The sequence below is a fragment of the Juglans microcarpa x Juglans regia genome, chromosome 5D (assembly GCF_004785595.1).
Source record: "Juglans microcarpa x Juglans regia isolate MS1-56 chromosome 5D, Jm3101_v1.0, whole genome shotgun sequence".
In the NCBI taxonomy this organism is placed as follows: Eukaryota; Viridiplantae; Streptophyta; class Magnoliopsida; order Fagales; family Juglandaceae; genus Juglans; species Juglans microcarpa x Juglans regia.
Genome location: NC_054602.1, coordinates 20,176,193 through 20,196,934, shown reverse-complemented (window position 1 = coordinate 20,196,934; position 20,742 = coordinate 20,176,193). Strand labels below are relative to the sequence as shown.

Below are 20,742 nucleotides of genomic sequence, written 5' to 3'. Positions count from 1 at the left end.
CTTAAACAGGAAAAAATAAAAAATAACTAAAAAGAGAAGCGTTCAAAATATGAGGTGATACAAACATTATTACAAAAAAAAAAAAAAAAAAAAAAACTGGCCATGAAAAAAACATAAAAAAACAGACAAAATAAACGACGCGCACGAAGTGATGTGTCCGAGACGCCAGATCAAATGTCGTTTAACGAAGACGTGTGCGCACTGCCATGTAGGACACATAATCAACGGAGACGCGCCTGAACATTTTGACCCATTTTGTTTTGTTTTTTCTACACAGAACAGCTACAAACATGCACGGCACTTAGCGCGTGTGGTTGTGTGTGAAACAGATGACGTTGCACTGTTACACTCGAAGCCAAAATGGACAATCGTCACATGCAGAACTCCCTCCCCTTTACCTCCCCACCTTAAAACGCGGCGTTTTACTCTCCGTTTCCTTCGTCTGTCGAGTCTCTCTCTCTCTCTCGGGGTGTTGGTGATTCAGCTCATGATCGCTCGTCTGGAATTCAAGGTTTGTCCGAGTCATTTTCAATCTGTGTTTTTGTAAAGGAACGAGAACCAGAGCAAGGTCCTAGTTATGAGATTTAATTTTCCTTTTTTGGTAAAAAAGTGTGTGATATTTGGAGGGGTTAAAATGCTAAGCATTCAATCTACATGCTAAGCATTCTTATTAGCATACCATTATTTCGAGGGTTAGTTTCTATATTAAACTTGTTTTTTCTGTGTAATAAATCAGGATCAAGAAAAGTGTCACTCATTAGATCTAATGGAAATGGTCAAAAACTCCTTTTTTTCTACTGTCTCTGGTAGTAAGGCAGAACTCCATTTTCCAGGGTGATTTTCTCCATGTTTGATGTATTTTGCATTTTTCCGGTGAAGAAATTGCTGAAAAATCCTGATCCAGGGGGGCTATACGTCATTTTGTATGCCGGATTGGTTTTCTTGGATGATATTTGTATCGGGAATGTTTTGAAGTGGATTCTTTGTAGTTACCTTCTTTTGGTTTCGTTGGATAGTCGATGCAATCGTGAAGCTTTGATTTGGATTGCGGGTGCGATGTCTCAAGCGTATCTCTGTTATCCTTTAGAGGGTTCTGCGTAGGTTATGCATTTTTCAGTTGTCAGATTAACAGAGAAGCTCTCATCTACATTCACATGTGCGCTCGCGCGCACACACACATTCATTTTACGCATGTATAATATAAGAGGTTAACATGTGAGGAATAATTCGACAAGTTTTTGTTTTCCTGTTACGGTAGAGTTTGCAGGGTCGCGTGTGGCTTCTGAGAGAACCTAAGCTAGAGACGTAATATTTTGAACATAAGTTCTTGTTTTTTGTTATTAACCAGAAATACTTTTTGATACATGTGAAATATGGGAATTTACTTGGGTAATTATTGTTTATTATGATCACTTCTGATATTAGTCTCTGCTCTATAGGTTTTGATTACAGTCTGTTATGAGAACTAAATAGAGGCCTTCGTAGTCTATGAAACCATTAAAATCATGGAGATGGCTGATGAGGAAACGGAATGTCTTTTCTGATGGGGTATGGTCTCTCTCTCTCTCTCTCTGTTCACACCTTATAATTATAGTTGATAATAGTTTCGGAGATATTAACATAGTACCTGTATCATATTCTAGAATTGATATTTTTAGAGCTTAAATTATATGATGCTGGTGTAGGGAAAATGTGGATTAAAGATGAGACAGCTTCCGTTTATGGGAGTCGTGTGTACAGTTGCATTCTTCTTTGTGTATAGGATCACAAATTATCAGCATCGGCAGACAGAGGTACAATCACCCTATCAATTCTTCAAATCTTGTTTGTCATCTTTTAAGAGGACCAATCCGGTAAACAGAATGTCTTTTTGCTGTCCTTCTGCTCAAATTCAAATTCAACTTGTTTGATACTTTTCCACCTCAGGAATTTCCATAATGACATTCCTGCAATGTGTTGGTTGATTAGAAGAATGCTTAATGGTTCTGAGGAACATAAATAAATCAAACTTATGTAGTTATTCATTTGGGTTCACGATTAGTCAGTCCAGAATCTCCAGTTTTCAATTCATGGTAGTGTTTAGATATCTTCAGTTGCTAGTTTGCCATCTGTAATATCTTCTCAGTGAATCACCTCAAGGCTTTATACACAGCTTATACTTATATTTGATGTGTGTCCAGCTCTTTTTACTCTTATGTTTCTTTAGCTAACCTTTTATTATTGTTGTGGTAATTTTTCCCATTACCAGATGGATGGAGAATTGCATCGCTTCAACACCGTAAAGGTAAGTACTGTAGTCTCCATTTATCTTGTCAAGGTTAGCACGTCATTGCTTCGCTTTATTTGCTCATAAACCTTGTAAATAGCTACCTTGTAGAGTGGTAGTTGTTGTTAACTCCATTTAATCTATGGCTTATAAATTATTGAAACTCAGGCTGATTCAGTCACATGGTTTGGATGATTCATGTGGAATATGTATGTTCTATATCTTCATTATCAGTCTAAGGATTCTATATTCTCTTAATAGGAGTATCATTTGGAATCTAGATATTTGCATGGTTTGCCTCATGGTATAATACAAGCCAGTTCAGATTTGGAGCTAAGGCCTTTATGGTCAAGAAGTAGTTCACGGTCAAAGGTTAGATTCTGATTCTATAGTATTTGGTTTCTAAACTTATCTTTAAAACTTGCTCTTACTTTTCTGGCCGTGAAAAACTGTTCGATGATTTTTAAAAATGTTGGTAGACTTGGCCTTTCGAAACTTTCTGTTGCAGGATTTTTGTTATGTAAAGAATTGTATCATTATTTCTTGTGACATGTGGTGGCTACTGAATTACAGGTCAATGGTTTTAGCAATCATAATTTGCTGGCAATGCCAGTTGGTATTAAGCAAAAGCATAATGTGGATGTTGTTGTGCAAAAGGTAATACATTTTTTCTTTTTTCTTTTTAATACATTTTTTCTTATTGGTAATACATTTTTTCTTTTTAATACTTTTTTTCTTATTGGTAATACATTTATCTAATTTCATTGAATTCAGTTTCTTCCAGAGAATTTTACAATTATTCTATTCCATTACGATGGCAATATGGATGGGTGGTGGGATCTTGACTGGAGTAACAAGGCCATACACATAGTTGCTCAGAACCAAACAAAGTGGTAAGATTAACCACCAGTAATTGGAGTTTTTTTTATAGGTACTTGGAATTTTAACGTATAGGGTAGATTGATGGTGATAGTTGGGGATTGATATGTTTTGTTGGAGGTGCTTTCGTAGCATATGAATTTAATTGTATATCTTCTGATGAGCTTAATATTTTTTTAAAATTATAGTACCTGGGACTTGAAACAATGAGCCTCTTAGGTTATGGGAGTAATGCAGGAGTTTAACAAAAGGTTTTGTACTGTTGTCTTTCTACATAATGCCACCCTCAGTCTCCAAATCTGGGGTCAGCTCTGAAAAAAAGGCATTAGGCAACCAAATTGGTTTTGTTTTTAATTTTTTCAAATTATATTCTTTATTCCATACCTTAGTTAATGGGTGTCTAAGTTCTGGGGGTCAGACTATGACTTAAATCGTCATATGGTATGAAATGAATTCGGTTCCTTCATGAAGTTTTTAAACTGCAAATCCTACCCTCACTGTTGCACAAATACATGTTAACCTTATTCATGCTGTATTTGTTGGTTTTTCTTATTTGTCCTCTTCTCAGGTGGTTTGCAAAGCGCTTTCTACATCCAGATGTGGTGTCCATTTATGATTACATATTTATTTGGGATGAAGATTTAGGTGTTGAGCATTTTAACCCAGGAAGGTACACTTGACATGCTCTTGGGAGATCTTTTGACTGTGATATTTGTAATTCTGTTGAGTGTCAAGGTTATAGTCATGTTAGTTCTGGACCTTAATACAAATTCTTCAAGACTGAAGTAAAGATCTTGGTGGTATAGAGCTTTCTAGTTCTTTCCATGAAAATTAGAAGAGTTTGGGAAATCTGGATCACATTGTTCCTGTATCTTGACTATTTGCAACAGTAGTTGATCAGATGGATTTATATAGTTAAAGTAATTGCTCAGTATTGTCTTGGCTATATTTTGATCTATTAACTTCCAATTTCTTGTCATATTTATGTTACCTGTGATATATATATATATATATATTTTAAATCCTGTTTCAATCGCTGTCCAGCTCATTTTCTTTAACTCTGTAGACTCCTAGGAAGGAAATCAACTGTCTTGCTCAGTGCAGCTACTCCTGAAACCATTCAACCTTGAACAGTATATTGGGACAGTTTATTTGTTTCAGGATGTTGGTCAGTATTTGGATAGTGGCAGGGGGGGTTATTTGTGCAATCATGGTTTCGTATCGTGGTCTTGGGGCTTTATCTATTACTTATTGGGAGGCTCATATTCTCTCCATAGAGAACAAGTTAATTTCAGATTTTGTTTTTCCAGGTACCTGGATATTGTGAAATCAGAAGGACTTGAGATATCTCAACCAGCTTTGGACCCAAATTCAACTGATATACATCATAGAATTACTATTCGTGCTAGAACGAAGAAGTTTCATAGGTGAATAATGATGTGGTCTTATGAGAACCATCTGTGGGAATAAATCTGTATTGCTTATATATAGAATTCTCCTCTCTGTACAGGAGAGTCTATGACCGCAGAGGTAGCGTGAAGTGTTCAGATTCCAGTGAGGGGCCACCATGCACTGGGTAAGTTATCATACCGTTCACTTGGAATTGGACATTATCTTTTCTTTGATTTGCTTATCTGGAACCTTTTGAGTTTTCTTTCACTTTTCCTTTCCGTAACCAAAGAAGAATGAACGGTTACATAAGTATACCTATAAAGTTCCATAAAATTGGGCTGTAAACGAAATGAAATAATTAATTGATTTGACTACTTGTTAAACGAATAGGACCTGTTCAGATCTGAACTCCTTAACCCATAAAACCTAATTTATGATTGCTCTATTGCATGAAAAATTAGAGGCTATGAAGACAGTATCAAGGTTTTTGCAACAGACCAGCGGTTCCTACATGTAAGGTTCTCAGTGTTGACAAACACACCCAACATCTGCATGATGACTGAGACCAGTGTCATTGTTGTCAATATGTTACTCTCAATGTACTATCCATATAAGAAAATAAAGATAGAGGGGGTGACAGGCGCGTGTGAGGGGGTTTGTTGTTGGGGGGGGGGGGGGGGGGGGGGGGGGGGGGGGGGGGGGTGGGGGGGCACTTTTGTTTTTGGCTTCTCTGACTTTGAATTTAAGAAGAATATGTACAGGCACGTTGTTCGTGTTTTGAGTTGAGAGATACAGTGCTCTGCTATTCGCTTTTCCAGATCCCTTGAAAGTTAGGAGAATATAGAGTGCCAAATGACATCCCCTGAAACCTCATTTCCTTAATGTTGTTTAACAGAAGTATTCTGCCATGTCAATCTCATCTTTGTAGTTCCCAGGTCTTTTGAAATGAATAAATTTTTGGTAATGTCTTTTAAGTTTTAACTACTTAAATAGTTAAAGTTCATCTCCCAAAAATATCAAGAAAGAGCAGTTTTAATCTTTTGAGCTAACCTATTTTTGGGTAAACCTCTTTTAATAATATTGATCCAACTTATGGTTATCTTCTGTTCAATTTAATAGGGGAGTAATTTTATTTTGACTTTTTTATAAGTAAGATTTTATTTTGATTGCCTGTATTTACTTGTAGATTTGTTGAAGGCATGGCTCCGGTGTTTTCAAGATCTGCTTGGCATTGCACATGGCATCTTATACAGGTAAGGATATACATGTGATTTATCCATAAATACTATAACTTATGCTACCATCTTTGAAAAATCATTCAAGCAAATACGGCTCGTGTTTCTGCATTGTTGTCATGTACTGATAATGACCCTCTTCATTTTACATTTAAACTAAAATCTTAGTCCTGAGTTAAAACTCCACCAAGAACTTTTACCAGCAAAACCAGCTAGCATCTTTCAGTATGTACAAACAGTTTTACTTGTATAAAGGAAAAGTATGTATACGCAGTTTAGTCTGATAATGACATGATAACAAAATTTATTTGGGGATTGGAATTTTTATTTGGGGGATATATCATTTTGCCATTCATAAAGATTTTGCCGCAATATTTAAATGCCTACCTTTAGCGCATGTTACTTGGTGGATCCAAGATGTTAGAGATTCAAAGCTTCAGATTAAATTGCAAGTTTTTTGTGCCATGTGCTATATCAGGTTGATTTTCCTTACTGTTGTATGCCATATACTTGTATCACAAGTCCATGAAACCAGATACTTGTTTAATATATCTTTTGTTTGATGAGTAATAAATTCCATTGAAAAGCACCAGAAAGGTGCAACCCTAGCACACAAGATGTATAGAAGGGAAACACCCATCTAGAAGTAGAAAAAAAGATGCAAGAAAAGCATGCAAGTTAAGCCTATTAAAGTTTACAGCAGTTCCCCAGGGGAAGATAGTATTTAAAAAGAAAATGTTGAGCTCCTCTGACATCCATTCTCTGTTTTTAAGATTCCTGTCATTCCATTCCCTCCAAATACTCCATGTAAGGCAAGTAGGGATTATCTTCCATACTGCTGCAATTTGTGGACTGCCATTTAACCCCAAGCACCTAAGACAAACCCACCCAACTGAAGAATTCATTCCATAGATCCCTAGCAATCTCACAATAGAGTAAAAGGTGATCAATATACTCTCCACTCTTCTTGCACATGCAACACCAACCAATCACAACGATGTTTCTTTTCCTTGGGTGTTATCTGTTATGAAAATCTTATAAAAAAAAAAAAACTGTTGCGAGAATCTTTCCTATAGGCTATGCAAGCAAAAATGCAGCTCTCGTAGCCAAATCGTCTTCCAAAGAAAGGGGTTATTATCATGAGGAAAGCACAGATGGATCAATCCTCTCTTGGAAGGGTTTGAAAGAAGCTTGCCTTCCTCTCCACTTCTCAACCTGAAGGCATATAACAGATTAAAGAATGCAGCAAAAGTTTCTTCTTCCCAATCATGAGCAGCTCTGATGAAACTTACATTCCAGTAAGGGAAGCCACTAGATATCTCCAAATGGTCTGCCACATAAGCATCCTTAAAGACCAACCCTAAAAACATTTGGGAAAGCTTCCTTGAGAGCCCTGTCTCCACACACAAATCATGCTAGTTTCTAATCCTAGAGTAATATCTCACCTCAAAATCTAAGATATTTGGAAAATGCCCCCCACTTTGTTTTATGTTTTTCCATAAACCTACTCCCTGGGATCCTGGAATCTCATTAGAACACTATCCACCCATTGGCATCCATATTTAGAATATACTGCATCCCTCCACAATGCCTCTTTGTCATTCTGATAGCACCAAATCCACTTCTTTAAGAGCGCTTGATTAAACAAGAGAAAGTCCCGTATTCCCAATCCCTCAGAGATTGGAAAACCTAGTTGGACCAACATATGAGGTGGAATTACTTACTTCTTCTAACTCACCCCAGGCAAGGTTCTGTTTTGTAGCTTCTCTAGACAGGTAGCCACACTACTAGGAATCGGACAAAGACACTTACCATGTGAGTAGATTACAAAGAGTGCTCTTAGTCAAGGTAATCCTGCCACATTTTAATAAATACAAAATCTTCCAACCAGCCAGCTGATGCTCAACCTTCTTGATAATCCCATACCAAATAGCCTTGGTCTTGAAAGTGTCTCCCAAAGGAAGACCCAAATACTTCATAGGAAAAGAAGACATCATACACCCTAGAATACTAGCAAGACTGTCTATATTAGTTACTTGACCTACAAGGACCAACTCAGAGTCTTAGATTTAGTGAGATTAATCTTCAACCCCCCGAAACTGCTTCAAAGCATAAGAATAATGCATGCAAACAGAACCCAAGGCAGCAGACATACTCGTTGCTTTCTTTTTGCTGAAATTAGTGATTATGCCATCTCAAATGGCGATGGAGATCAAAGGAAGATAAGCAGTTATCTTAATAGCCTTAGCGAACAGTTGACTATAATTAGTGAAAAGTTATGATTTATTAGGACAGGTGGACGTGGGCTCGGCTTTAGTGGACAAGCTTCTAAGCTTACCAAGCAGGGCAGGTTCCCGCCAATTCACAATGGGTTCTTCTCTCATCAAAGGCTTATTTTCGTGTGCAAAAATCTAAACCATTGGTCAGTTAAAAAAGATTGGCCCATTGGAAGTGGATCTGGTCTGCAACAATAAAAAGGGGAAGGAGCCAACATAATGGTCTGACTCATGGAATTTAGGTCTGGCCCATGAACAAAAGACAAAGGCTAGCAGTCCCTTATTTTAGATTGAATGAAGCCCGGTATACTGTTTTCGACCCAGCAATAAAGAGGAAGAAAAAGGAAAGGGCAAGCAGGCCATTATTATTATTTTTTTGATAAGTAAAAAGAAATTTTATTCAACAAATGCAATAGGCGAAGCCCATGTATATAGGAAGTATACAAAAGAAAACGCCTAGTTATATTCTAAGAAGGGGAAAAAGAAAACAGAAAATCGTGAGCTGAAGCTCCATCAAACCCTAAAGCAGAAAAGCATTGCAATAAAGAAAATACAGAGAATTTCCAGATTTCTTCCATAGTGCGCTCATTATTAAAGCAACGCTCATTCCTTTCCCACCAAATATACCACATGAGACACAAAGGAACCATCTACCACACTGTAGCCACTTGTTTAGAACTATGAAGCCCCATCCAGCACGCAAGCAAATCCTCTACTTACATCGGCATCACCCAAACCAGCCTAACTCTACTGAACACTCCATCCCACAATGCCTTAGCCACCTCACAGTGCAGAAGTAAATGATCCACAGATTCTCCATGTTTTTTACACATGAAGCTCCACTCCATAATAACAAAACCCCGCTTTCTTAAATTATCGATCGTCAAAATGTTTCCAAGTTATGCTGTCCATATGAAAAACGCTACTTTGGAAGGCACATGAGACCTCCAAATACGCTTCCATGGAAAAGGAGAACAATGCTGAACAGTCAATACCTTGTAATAAGACTGTACCGAGAACTTTTTACTACCTGTATGCTTCCATGTCAATTTATCCCTCTCACTACCCTAACCCGCAGGGAATATAGGAAGCTGAAAAAATCAGACACCTCATCAAGTTCCCAGTCCTGTACAGCTCTAGTAAAACCAACATCCCACTGCAACATTCCATTAGAATGGACTAACACATCAGAAACTGAAGCATACCGATGGGCTGCTATACGAAAGATAACCAGAAACACACTGAAAAGAGCCCGATCAACACACCAAGCATCAAACCAAAAACGGATCCTTAAATCCTCACCAACAACAAAGTTCGTATGTTTAACAAATTTCTCCCGCCCCTTTCTAATAAATTTCCAAAGACTCACACCATAAGACCCCTAACCTCCTTAGAACCCCCCCCCCCCCCCCCCCCCCCCCCCCAAAAAAAAAAAAAAATTCAATCCATATTTCCGATCTATAATCTCCCTCCACACGACTTCCATTCCAATTGATACCTCCACAACCATTTCCCCAAAAAGGCCTTGTTAAAAATACTCAAATTTCAGAACCCCAAACCACCATTTGAAATAGGAGAGAACAAACTCTATTTCAACTAACAAGATGTATTTTAGTCTCCTCACCCATTCCTGCCCACAAAAATATGCGAAATACTTTTTCAATTCAATTTCCCACCTCTGCAGGCATAGGAAATAAAGAAAGGTAATAAGTTGGGAGATTCGAAAGAGTACTTTTGATAAGAGTGATTCTACCCCCTTTTGATGAGTATAACCTCCTCCAACCCGCCAACCTTTTCTCAATCTTCTCAACTACCCCATCCCAAATAGACTTATCCTTGAAAGATGCCCCCAGTGGAAGGCCAAGATATTTAATATGTAGAGCAGCAACTTTACACCCCAAATTTACCTTAAGGCCTGATACAGCTTCAAAACATAGTAAAATTGCCCTCAAGGCTTGAATCTGTTCACGATCAACATCACAAAAAATAATAGTATCATCTGCAAAAAGAAGATGAGAAAGTGTGATAAAGCCGTTGTTAACATTTCCCACCGTAAATCCAAAAAGAAAACCCCCCTTACAGCAACCTCCACTCATTCGACTCAAAGCTTCCATGATAATGACTAAGAGGAGAGGTGATAATGAATCCCCCCATCTCAATCAACGAGAGCTATGGAAAAAACCACAAGGATTTTCCATTAACTAACACTAAAAATCAAGCAGTAGAGACGCAATGTCTAATCCACGCACACCACCTCTCCCCAAAACCACATCTCCCAAGCATATAGAAAAGAAAATCCCAATTCACATGATCATACGTCTTCTCCATATCCAGCTTACAAATGACACCCGGTGCACCCTCCCTCATTCGGTTATCTAAACATTCATTAGCAATCAACACAGAATCAAGTATTTGCCTACCTCGAACAAAAGCATTTTGGGGTTTAGAAATAATTTTTTCCATCACTGTACTTGTGCGATTGGCAAGCACCTTAGAAATTATCTTATAAACCCCACTTACTAGGCTATTGGAGCGAATATCCGGAAAACCCACAACACATCCCAACGAACTTGAGAAAAACCCATGGAAAAACCATCCAGACCAGGGGCTTTATCTTTGACCATTCCACAAACCACCTGATAAACCTCATTCTCCTCAAACGGTCTCTCCAACCAACTTGCAGACAAAGAATCCAATGAATCAAAAACCAAATCATCAAGATTAGGTCTCCAATCAGCCGTCTCGGTTAGTAGAACTTCATAAAACTGCACAATATGATCTTGAATCTCGGAAGGGGATGAAAGCACATTATTATCAGAATAAAGCATCTCAATGGCATTACTACGCCTATGTGAATTAGCTGTTTTGTATTTTTTATTTTTTGCAAGCAGGCCATTATTTCAAATGGCTTGAGCCAGCCCGTTAAGGAATATGTTGCTAAATGGGTTCCTTCAAGTATTAGGGCATCTAGATCCTTTGTGTTTGTTGCCGAAGCAAGTTTGATGATTCTTGGAGCATTGATAATGAAGATGATTGCCGGAGCAGGGGGGAAGACAAAATTAAGCTATGGTGGATTTCTCGGACTTCATTTTAGAGTTAGATTTGATGGATATACCTCTAATGGGAAGTGATTATACTTGGTCTAATTATCAAGCTTGGTCAAGACTAGACAAATTCCTCATTTCTCCCTCGTGGGAGCTACAATATCCTGACTTAAGCCAGAAAAGGCTCCCGAGGATATGTTCGGATCATTTCCTTGCCTTGTTAGATTGTGGTGGCATTCAAGGGGGTAGAAGGCCGTTCAAGTTTGAGAATATGTGGTTAAAAACGGAGGGGTTTGTGGATTTGATTAGACTATGGTGGAATTCATACTGCTTTGAGGGTAATCCGAGCATTGTATTGGCTGGAAAGTTGGAATAAGGATTTGAAGACATGGAATGAACAGGTATTTGGTGATGTAACTATACAGAAGAAGAGCTTATTTCAAGAATTACAAAGCTTGGAGGGTGTATGAGATGAGAACTACCGAAAGATTAAGTAGTTTCTGAACTTGAACGTCTAACTCTAATGGAGGAGATCTCGTGGAGGCAAAAGTCAAGGGCATTGTGGCTTCGGGAGGGGGATAAATGCACAAAGTTTTTTCATCGAGTTGCTAATGCACAAAGGAGGTTCGATTCCATTGAGTCCCTGAACATAGATGGTGGTGCATCCTCAGATCAGGTTGTGATAAAGGAGCATGTGGCTGGCCATTTCGAACATCTGTTGTCAGAACCTCAGACCTGGAGGCCTATTGTAGATGGTTTAGCCTTTGAGGTCATTGATCAAAATAGTTTGGCCTGGTTGAAAAGACCTTTTGAAGAGGAAGAGGTACAACAAGTAATCAAGAAAATGAATAAAGATAAAGCTCCAGGTCTGGATGGTTTCACTATGGCTTTTTTCCAATCTTGTTGGGAAGTGGTGAAGGAGGATGTAATGTTGGTTTTTCAGGAATTCTTCACTTATGGTAAATTTGAGAAAAGCTTAAATGCTACTTTTATTGCTCTAGTTTCTAAGAAGGTTGGTGCAATAGAGGTACAAGATTATAGGCCGATTAGTCTTGTGGGTAGTGTCTATAAGATACTTTCAAAAGTCCTTGCTAATAGGATGAGTTCGGTCATGACGAAGATCATTTCTAAGTCACAAAATGCCTTTATGAAAGGGAGACAAATTTTGGACTCGGTCCTTATAGCTAATGAATGTTTGGACATTAGGATCAAGTTGGGAGTTCCAGGTATTATGTGCAAATTAGATATGGAAAAGGCCTGTGATCATGTTAATTGGGATTTCCTGATTTATATGTTGGGGAGATGTGGTTTTGGGAAAAGATGGAGGAAATGGATGAGGCATTGTGTGTCAACGGCTTGCTTCTCAGTCTTGGTAAATGGGGACCCCGTGGGGTTTTTCATAGTTCGTGAGGACTATGTCAAGGTGATCCATTGTCACCCCTCTTGTTTGTTCTAGTTATGGAGGCGCTAAGTAGAATGGTGTCGGCTGTAGTAGAGGGAGGTTTTTTCTCTGGCTTCTCAGTAGGAGATATCCACGGCTCTACCATTATTTCTCACCTTTTGTTTGCAGATGACACCTTGCTATTTTGTGAGGCAAATGTAGGGTATATTCAATCTTTGAAGGCCATTCTACTTTGTTTCGAAGCGGTATCCGGGTTGAAGATTAATCTTGCTAAGACGGAGATGGTTGCGGTTGGTGATGTAAATAATATTAGAGGGTTGGCTGACATATTAGGTTGTGTGGTTTCTTTGTTGCCAATGAAGTACCTTGGACTTCCGTTGGAGGCTTCCTTCAAAGCTAAGACAATTTGGGAGGTGGTGCTGGAAAAATTTGAGCGGAGGCTGGCCGGGTGGAAAAGATTGTATTTATCTAAAGGGGGGCGTATCACTCTTATCAAAAGTACTTTATCCAACCTTCCCACATACTACTTATCTTTATTTCCTCTTCCTGTAAGCATTGCAACTAGAATGGAGAAAATTCAACGGAACTTTTTATGGAGTGGAATAGGAGATGAATTTAAATTCCACTTGGTGGGGTGGGACAAGGTATGTTCTCCTTTGAGGGATGGTGGCTTGGGAGTTAGGAATGTGAGGGATTTTAATAAGGCTTTGTTAGGTAAATGGTTGTGGCGTTATAACAATGAGGGGGGAGCCTTATGGAAAGGGGTGATTGACATGAAGTATGGTTGTGAACGGGGGGATTGGGTTTCTAAAGAAGGTAGGGGGTCTTATGGAGTGGGGCTATGGAAGTATATACGGAAAGGTTGGTGCTCCTTTGCTAGTAATACTCGGTTGTGTTTGGGGGATGGGAGGAGGATCAGCTTTTGGAAGGATGTGTGGGTGGGAGACACGGCCTTGAAGGATGCTTATCCCACGATTTTCAGTATTGCAAGGGAGAAGGAAGCTATGGTGGCTGATTTGCAGGTAATTAACCAAGGTTCACAGGAGTGGAATATTAGCCTTACTCGGGATGCGCATGATTGGGAAGTGACTAGTTTGGTGGAGTTTCTGAACTTGCTGTACAGCACTCCTATTGTGGCCACAACTGAAGATTCGCTGGAATGGAGACCCTTTAGGAAAGGGAAGTTCTCGGTACGCTCCTTCTATGACTCTATTACTATGCAACAAAGGTATAATTTTCCATAGAAGACCATATGGAGGTGTAAAGCACCAACCAAGGCCGCATTCTTTGTTTGGACAGCAGCTCTAGGGAAGATTATGATCATAGATAATCTTAGACGTCGTGGCCTTATCATCACGGACTGGTGCTGTTTGTGCAGAAATAGTGGTGAAACGACGGACCATCTACTCTTACATTGTGATTTTACTTGAGATATTTGGAGTTATTTCTTCAGCAAAATGGGAATAGCTTGGGTAATGCCGGGTAGGGTGGTGGAACTGTTAGCAAGCTGGAGAGGGATCATTGGAACACCACAGATCAAGGCTGTATGGAAGATGACTCCCATTTGTATGTTTTGGTGTGAAAGAAACGAGAAGCGTTTTGAGGATTGGAAGAGTTTAGGAATTTTTTCTGGAAGACTTTGTTTTTGTGGGCCATTGCTTTAGATTTGAATGGCCTCAGCTTCCATAATTTCCTTGTAACTGTTTCTAGTTCTTAAATAGGTGTATTCACATGTATACTTCCAGTATACCTGGGCTATGCCTATTTTCTTTATCAATGAAATAATTTATTACTTATAAAAAAAAAAAATATTATTCACTGATAAACGTAATATAAAAAAATGAAGGGCCTAAGCAAAAGTCAGTAACTGTCTCGGGCAAGTCTCAGCTCTCGGAGTGGTCACAGTTGACTAGAGAGGGGAAATGTATTCCTTTGGGAACTGATAAGTGATTGGGCAGTGGAGCTGGGCAATGTTGGAGTGGTGAGGAATCAGTTCATGAGGAAGCTATTTGTTTGCACTCCATTGGAAATTTGTCTGCCGCGTGGGTTTGGGAATTTTAGTGATAGTGCGTCATGCCTGTTTTGTGTCCCATTGAATTTGTTAATGTTGATACCTACAGCACAGTGCAATGACTTTGAGCTGAGGAGAATGTGAATTATCCCATTGCTTTCATCCACTTGAGAGAAGATGGTCTTTTATATAATTGGTGGTTTTGGTTAATACTAAATTGTCTGACATTTTGTGCTTCCGTGGTTTGTTTTGTTTTGTTGGTTTTTAGTTTTGTTTGAATTTAGGTTTCAGCTAATATTAGATAAGATAAATCTTTGTTTTTTTTTTTTTTTTACCAATTTTTTGCATTTATTTTCTGTTTTTGTAGTAGTTATCTTTCTATAATGCGTGAGTGGAACAATTACAGTAAGTGCCAGTTTTTAATTATAACTTAATTAATTTACTAAGTTTCTTTCCTTTTGTTCAGAATGATCTTGTCCATGGATGGGGAATGGATATGAAACTTGGGTATTGTGCACAGGTGAGATTGATATTTTCTGGGCATAGTTTAAGACCTCTGATGTTAAGAGATTTTCTCAACTTTCTTCCTTGATTTCTAACTATAATCAATTACTTGTGTTATGCAAACCAAATATTAAAGCTCGACCTGTCAGTGGAGCTTATTTTGGGGTCATTGTGTTTCATTGCTAGCAAGGAACAAATTCACCCTTCCTGCCACTTCTCAACAATCTCCATCAGCCCTTCCTAAATCTCTTGTATTAATCTGCTATGAAGTCTGATAATGATAATTATATAGTTTACTGTTGTAAGTACTTTCTTCTTTTTCGAAGCATGTGAACAAACTAATGGCAATAAAATTGTGGTCAATGCTGAAAGTTGGAGTCAAAACTTTAGAACAACAACATCCCCCCCCCCCCCCCCCCCCCCCCCCCCCCCCCCCCCCCACAACAACAAAACCCCAAAGGAAAAAGAAATAGAAGAAAAGAAACTAGTTTAAAGAGATGGTTTGAATGGAAGCGAGCTTTTTGTTTACTCAATATATAATGGACAAGTGTACCCTTTTTTTTAAGTTATTGAACAAGCATGCCTACCAACGCAACTTTACTGTGTGTACCCAATAGCAGTAGTATTATTCCCAATTATTGCTTAGCGTGATCAAGAGCATACTTATGTGTGCTATCTTGTTAAGTTTCTAAAGTACTAATTTTGCTTGGTAGTGAGCTTGCTTCTTCACTATTAATCTGTGTTGACAATTTAAAGTGAGCATGTAGTTAGTTTTCTTGCTTTAGAGGTACCAGTCTCACCCCTCTCCTTTTCTCTTGCATGTTTGGGTTGATAGTTATATTGCTGTTTTCTGATGTCATCTAAATGATAAATATGAAGGGATTTACTTTTTTGATGCCATCTAGATGATCAATCTGAATACATTTGCGTATATCCCACATTAAATCAATGAAGAACCTGGATTTGGATAAAAAAGAGTTGTCATATGTTTCAATCTTCCTACCTACTTATCAAAACCTTTTATGCCTTTCTTTTGGGCATGTAAGACTGGTTGCCCGAAGGTATTTCAAGTGGTTATTTATTATCTTATCATTTATGAGATATTACAAACAATTGGTGTGAGGCCTATTTTACATATGTGCTCACTGCTTAATGACTTCCTTTTTTCTTTCTTCCTCTCCCTTTCTAGTACATTAAAATAATCCTCACTACACAACATGTAACATTAGAAATACTTGCTGGATAAATATGGCATTTTACAGGGGGACCGCACTAGGAATGTGGGAATCATTGATAGTGAATACATTGTTCATAAGGGTATACAAACTTTAGGTGGGAGTGGACTGCCTGCAAAAAAGGTTATTTGCTTTGCCTTTTCTCTCATTGTTTAAACTGAGGTTGGATTTAATACTTTACCTACTTTTTTTGTTTGGAACCACTGAATTGACAAAGTTTTGTGGATCTGAATCATTAGTATGTTATGTAGCCAATACCAGGTTCTATTGAGAAGATTTAACATTTAGGAAATGTAATTAATTACATTTATGCCTCTTAACTTTTTTATATGTTCTGTGGGTTATCTATTCAATATGGTACTTGTTTTCCTACCTTTTATCCAGACAATTTGCTTGGCATGAAGTCAAACTTATCTTGTTTGTTGATCTTATTGCCTAAACTTGGTAACCAAGATTAATTGTTTGGTTTGGCTTCTCCGTTTTCTCTGGATTTCCTATCTTTTTCTCTTGAATGCCAACTTTTCGTTGCTTTCATTTATGTTGTCAAAATTAGGCTGTAAAATATCCTTATAGATGTCCAAATGAAAGCATTCAACTGAACTCAACTTATCCTTATACCTATTGAATTGGCACCAGCTTTATGTATCCTTGTCAAGTAATGGGGATAGACTACATGTTTTCTTTTTTAGCCATTTTATCTGATCCAAAATCATACTCTTTGATCTCAGTAATGCTCTAAAGTGGCACTTGGTCAAAATCTGGCTAACTATTTGTAACTTAGTTTCACAAAGTCTGGAATTCATAAGGACCTTGCAATGAAGGGTCAATTGTCCAAACTGTGCATGGAACATAATTCTTGAGGTTCATTCCTTTCTTTAGTTTGCCCGAGAAGGTGAGGTCTCCAGAAATGGAAAGTGTTCTCAAAAGATTTTTCTGTTCAAGAGGCTTTCATTTTGCAATTGACTTGAAAAATGCTGTTGATTTTCTTGATAAAAGATTGAAATACTATGCATTGTCTACAATCAGCTCGCAATGGGACTGTATTGGTTAATTAACTTCCATGCGAGCACGGTTTCCATGTCTTGTGGGTTTTGATCTTGTGATTGGCTATTGCTGTCAAATAAGTTAGTGGCATGTGATAGTTGACGACCAAGGATACCATTTCCTTGCCTTGAGAACTAACTTTATTTGCTTCACTTGTAAGAATCATCCTAAATGTGTTAAAATCACTTGTAAAAAAACTGTATGAAAATCAGACAGATCTTTTCTTTTTCTTTTTTTATTGGCACTTTGGAACAAAGTCCTGAGTAATCTCTGGGGTGCAAAATCAAACAGATTTATAATACCATTCCACTTAAATTTTTTAAGCAAAATAAATAGACTAAAAAATACTACCTGCAGCTGGACTGGAAATATTTACATATGTATATGGACATGTGCAGGTAATCAGGTGCCTGTAGGTATGCATCCACTCATATATTCATGAATATAAACACATAAACATACACATGCATATATTAATAGATGTACATCTCTCTTGTAACAAGAGTAGCTTCGCTTGCCATTATTTTTACTTATAAAAAAAAACAACTTCAATTTTGTAGGGTGGCACTATATACACTACACTCAATGCAACTTCTTTTTCACTTCATATTGAGATTATGTGGACCATTATAAATGCATGGGAAGTGCATTTGGAGTGTACTGGTTTATCTTCATCTCATACAGAACAATTTGATTTCTACAAAGAAAATAATTAAAGTTACATTTTATCAGAGATTCGAATATGTTAGGCATGTGCCTACACACACACATGTATACGGTGGTGTAAATATTTGATCCATACTAGTTTACATACTAGTTTACATATATCCTCCATTTTTAGCTCTGCCCTTTCTATCTGTATAGACTTGCATGTAAGTATAATGTGTTAATCCAAATAGAGAGATGTACTATTTATTAGCTAGGTGGTGCTATTGATGCTCCACTTCTAGCTTCTTAAGAAACATTTTAAATGAAATATTTTATAAATACAAAGGGGAGTGAGAAGCTTAAAGTGGAGTGCCAATAGGGTTATTTCTTAACTGTGCCCCATTCTTTAATTGTTTCTCCTCGTAGAATCTACTTGAATTTGATTGCTCTAAATTTGTGTTCGCCAGAAATTATGAGGATAATAATGTATTCACTGAGATAACTAAAGGGGAAACAATAGCGCACAGGTGTTAGTTAACCTCCTTTCTCATTATGATGTTAATAAGACAGCATGTATGTTCATTATCCAAATAAAAAAAAATAAAAAATAAAAAAGGAAGAAGAGACAGCATCTATGTTGAGTCAGATCACTTGGCTAGGCTCAATAGCCTTGTTGGTTGGTGATAAGCACTTTTCCAGGTAAGTACAAGGAGCATTGATTTTGGCAACTTCTATGAGGTTTGTTCGTATTGACACTATGGCGATGTGATCCCTCAAAAACTGTCTAGTACAAGTGTTTTTTCTACGCTTGATAAGTGGTAGATTAATCTGTTAGGTCCACTGCTTATTACTTGAAGGTTTTAACAATAAATGAAAGTTCAAGGTGGTATGATCTTTCAATTAATTTTTCATATCAATCTATTTCCAATAATTGAGTAGGTTTGATGGTTGAGAATATGTCTTATTTCCCTTTGTAATTATTGTGCTCACTAAATTTTTGTTGCAGGTCTCAAACCCTGAAGACTTGGCTAAGGTAAGCTTCATTTCCTTTCAAACACTAGATTATGGTTCCCTTCATGCATAGATTAGGCATTTTTTGTTGGCCTGACCATATGCTTAGGCTTAAAATTAACCATTTGTTTGCTAATTTTTCTTCTCAATTTTCAGAAACATGGTGCTTCAGCATTTGATGTGCGAACCGAGGTGAGAGTTTTAAGAAAAAAAAATTTGTAGCTAGAACAATGACTGTGAGGCATATGGTTTCAATATAATGCACTCGAACAATGATTTAGAAGGTATTACGACCGAGTAATATTTGCCCTAGACATGACTAGAATTATGCAAAGATTGTTTTAAACTTTTTATGTCACTAGTTTGCTTATTATGTTTTCAATGAGATATCTAATTCTGAACAAACCTGAAGCCTGGAAAGTCTCTTATTGTTCAGAAAGCATAGGGATGGTGGCATATAGATTTTATTGACTATATGGCATTAAGCAGTGTTTTTTTTTCCACGATGAACTTGTTGGTTTTTACAATCATGATGGATTAAACAGATTAGGAGGCAATCGACATGGGAGCTTCAGACATTCAAAGAGCGTTGGAATCAAGCGGTCGAGGAGGACAAGAACTGGGTTGATCCATTTAAAAGAGGGAAAACATACAGAAAAAGAAAACAACAAAACCGTTTTGTCTAGCTTGTAATTTTACCAACATGTTTGGATATGGTAGTTTAACCTCAACCACAGACACCAATTCTCATCTATATACTTCAGAATTTAGTTGATGTAGCTGTTATTATTGGGTTCTTATATTTATTTCATTATTTGATTGACCACAATATTTGTTCTTAGAATCCAAATTTTGGCCTTTGTATTCTTTTTGTTTCCTCATTTTAGTGGGACTTTTAACCTTTTTGGTGTAATTGAAGACATACCATTCCCCTCTTCGTGGATGGACAACGAGTCATTTTGGGGATGGTGGCTCAGATATGTTTGATTTTTGTTCGGCCTGATGTCCCCCATCCAATATGTGAGTCCGGTTCAGGTCGGAATTTATTATGAGTAATTTTATATACAACTGTGAAGTGCATAAATCACGCGTAATCGTTATAAAAAAAAGTGGATTCACTATTTAAAAATTAATTTTTTTTTACGTGGATTTCATATTTTATTCATTTTTTTTAAAATAATTACGCTGCGATTGCACAAGTCACGGTTGTAAATATATTTTTTCATGTAAAATATATGTATAATAAAATCTGACCTAAACCGGACTGATGTTGGCGCATTTGTTAACTAATATGACTCAAGTACGTATGGGGCAGGCCGTTTGGAGCTATTTGTCTTTTTATAAAAGAAAAATGATATTTATTGTGCACTCTTTTTGAAAAAAATGAGTAAATATGAGATTTATATAAAAAATTAATTTTTTAACGATGGATCTTATTCTTTTTTAATAGTGTGGTAATTGTTGCATAACAATGACTGTATCTAGTATTAACTATGTTACTTGTTACAAAATTTCATTGATTATTTTTTCTTTTTTGAAAAAAATAAACAATGTTCCAAACTTCCAAGTGATAATCTATTTTTCTCTCTCTCTCTATCTCTCTAAAGTTCCAAGTGATAATCTTATTAGTTCTCGACACATATTGACACATATTCAGATCACAAAATAATTAGCTTATAAAAATTTAATAAAAAAATACTATTTGCAAATTGATATATGTATATATATATATATATATATATATACAAATTTTATATTATTGACGGGACATTGATTGATTTGCAATAAAAATTTA

The 20,742-nt window shown here is 37.2% G+C and overlaps 1 protein-coding gene and 1 long non-coding RNA gene across 5 annotated transcripts; both read left to right on the top strand.

The window, feature by feature from the left end:
* Nucleotides 1-377: 377 nt before the first annotated feature.
* LOC121264575 lies at nt 378-19,776 on the top strand. 4 transcript variants are annotated; one of them, XM_041167833.1, is made up of 16 exons: nt 378-511; nt 1,440-1,548; nt 1,686-1,793; nt 2,249-2,284; nt 2,528-2,638; nt 2,840-2,923; nt 3,041-3,159; nt 3,714-3,815; nt 4,456-4,572; nt 4,656-4,721; nt 5,724-5,790; nt 14,972-15,025; nt 16,272-16,367; nt 18,943-18,969; nt 19,104-19,139; nt 19,493-19,776. In XM_041167833.1, the coding sequence occupies exons 2-16, from the start codon at nt 1,489-1,491 to the stop codon at nt 19,631-19,633; spliced, it is 1,224 nt and encodes a 407-aa protein (XP_041023767.1). In that variant the 5' UTR covers nt 378-511; nt 1,440-1,488; the 3' UTR covers nt 19,634-19,776. The 4 variants fall into 4 exon arrangements, with proteins under 4 accessions (XP_041023767.1, XP_041023769.1, XP_041023770.1 ...); XM_041167835.1 differs by lacking the exon at nt 378-511 and adding an exon at nt 522-568; XM_041167836.1 differs by lacking the exon at nt 378-511 and adding an exon at nt 575-692.
* On the top strand, nt 16,374-18,936 carry LOC121264578. Its single transcript, XR_005940529.1, has 3 exons — nt 16,374-17,551; nt 17,945-17,951; nt 18,647-18,936. It is a non-coding gene; the product is annotated as an uncharacterized LOC121264578 (long non-coding RNA).
* Nucleotides 19,777-20,742: the final 966 nt, after the last annotated feature.

Excerpts from the sequence above, each read along its gene's own strand:
- LOC121264575 (XM_041167833.1), top strand. The coding sequence starts at position 1,489 with ATGAAACCATTAAAATCATGGAGATGGCTGATGAGGAAACGGAATGTC. Across the intron at positions 2,639-2,839 it reads GAAGTAGTTCACGGTCAAAG|GTCAATGGTTTTAGCAATCA; the intron begins GTTAGATTCTGA and ends ACTGAATTACAG. Across the intron at positions 15,026-16,271 it reads AACTTGGGTATTGTGCACAG|GGGGACCGCACTAGGAATGT; the intron begins GTGAGATTGATA and ends GGCATTTTACAG.